This window comes from Austrofundulus limnaeus, unplaced genomic scaffold, assembly GCF_001266775.1.
Source record: "Austrofundulus limnaeus strain Quisiro unplaced genomic scaffold, Austrofundulus_limnaeus-1.0 Scaffold7527, whole genome shotgun sequence".
Lineage (NCBI taxonomy): Eukaryota > Metazoa > Chordata > Actinopteri > Cyprinodontiformes > Rivulidae > Austrofundulus > Austrofundulus limnaeus.
Genome location: NW_013959929.1, coordinates 1 through 860, shown reverse-complemented (window position 1 = coordinate 860; position 860 = coordinate 1). Strand labels below are relative to the sequence as shown.

At 43.6% G+C, this 860-nt stretch overlaps 1 protein-coding gene across 1 annotated transcript; it reads right to left on the bottom strand.

Annotated features, from left to right (window-relative positions):
* Window positions 1-278: 278 nt before the first annotated feature.
* LOC106512498 (uncharacterized) lies at window positions 279-799 on the bottom strand (the record flags this gene model as incomplete). The annotated part of the gene is given in 2 exon segments (XM_014001104.1): window positions 279-510; window positions 645-799. Coding segments are annotated over 2 exon segments (387 nt in total), but the record flags the coding sequence as incomplete, so codon positions are not given.
* Between the last annotated feature and the right edge of the window lie 61 nt (window positions 800-860).

Genomic DNA, 860 nt, shown 5'->3' with positions numbered 1-860 from the left:
GGTATGAATACTTTTGCAAACCACTGTATGTACAGTATATAAATGAATGTATGACTAGATGAACATAGCAAGAGGCTGAAGCTAAACGTACAGTGAAGCAGATTTTACAGAGAAAGTTTTTGAAAGGATTAAAAAGATTTGAAAGTATTTCTGTAATTTTAAAATGTTTCAAACTTAGAAAAACCCAAATGACTGAATGAGCTGAACTTTTGTTGTGTGACTAAATGAACAGCAGTGTGTGAGCAGAGCAGAGCAGAGCAGCAGAAAAAGCTCCTGACCTGCTGAAGAGATGTGCAGCTCTGCAGCTGCTGCACTGAGCACACACACTGTCCTGTAGGGGGCAGCACAGAGCCCACCGTCACAAACAGGTTCTTCAAACACTTCAGCCCACGATGATAGAGTGTCCACTGCTGCAGCTGATCCATCATCAAGGTCCAGTTCTGTCGGGCCAGAGCCACAGAACTGGACCAGCTCTTCTTCATACCAGTCATTTGCATCAGAAGCTCAGACCTGAAGCAGAGACATGAAAATAATGAAGAGCTCAGGATTTATAAAATTTATTCAAAGACTCAAAAAGTGTTTTTAAACATCTCTGTCATTCTGCTGACGTCTCTTATCAATCTGAAACATCTGAAACATCCCACCTTCTCTCTGCTGGTTCTTTCTCCATGGACTGCAGAGCCTCACAGAGAACATCCTGCAGGAGCTGGTGTCCAACCAGGGTCTCAGCCTGCAGCTCCTGCAGGACAGCAGGGATCAACAGCACATTAAGAACAGACCACGTTTTCACATCAGCCATGTTTAAACCGTTTCAGGTTTCACATCAGCCATGTTTAAACCGTTTCAGGTTTCACATCAGC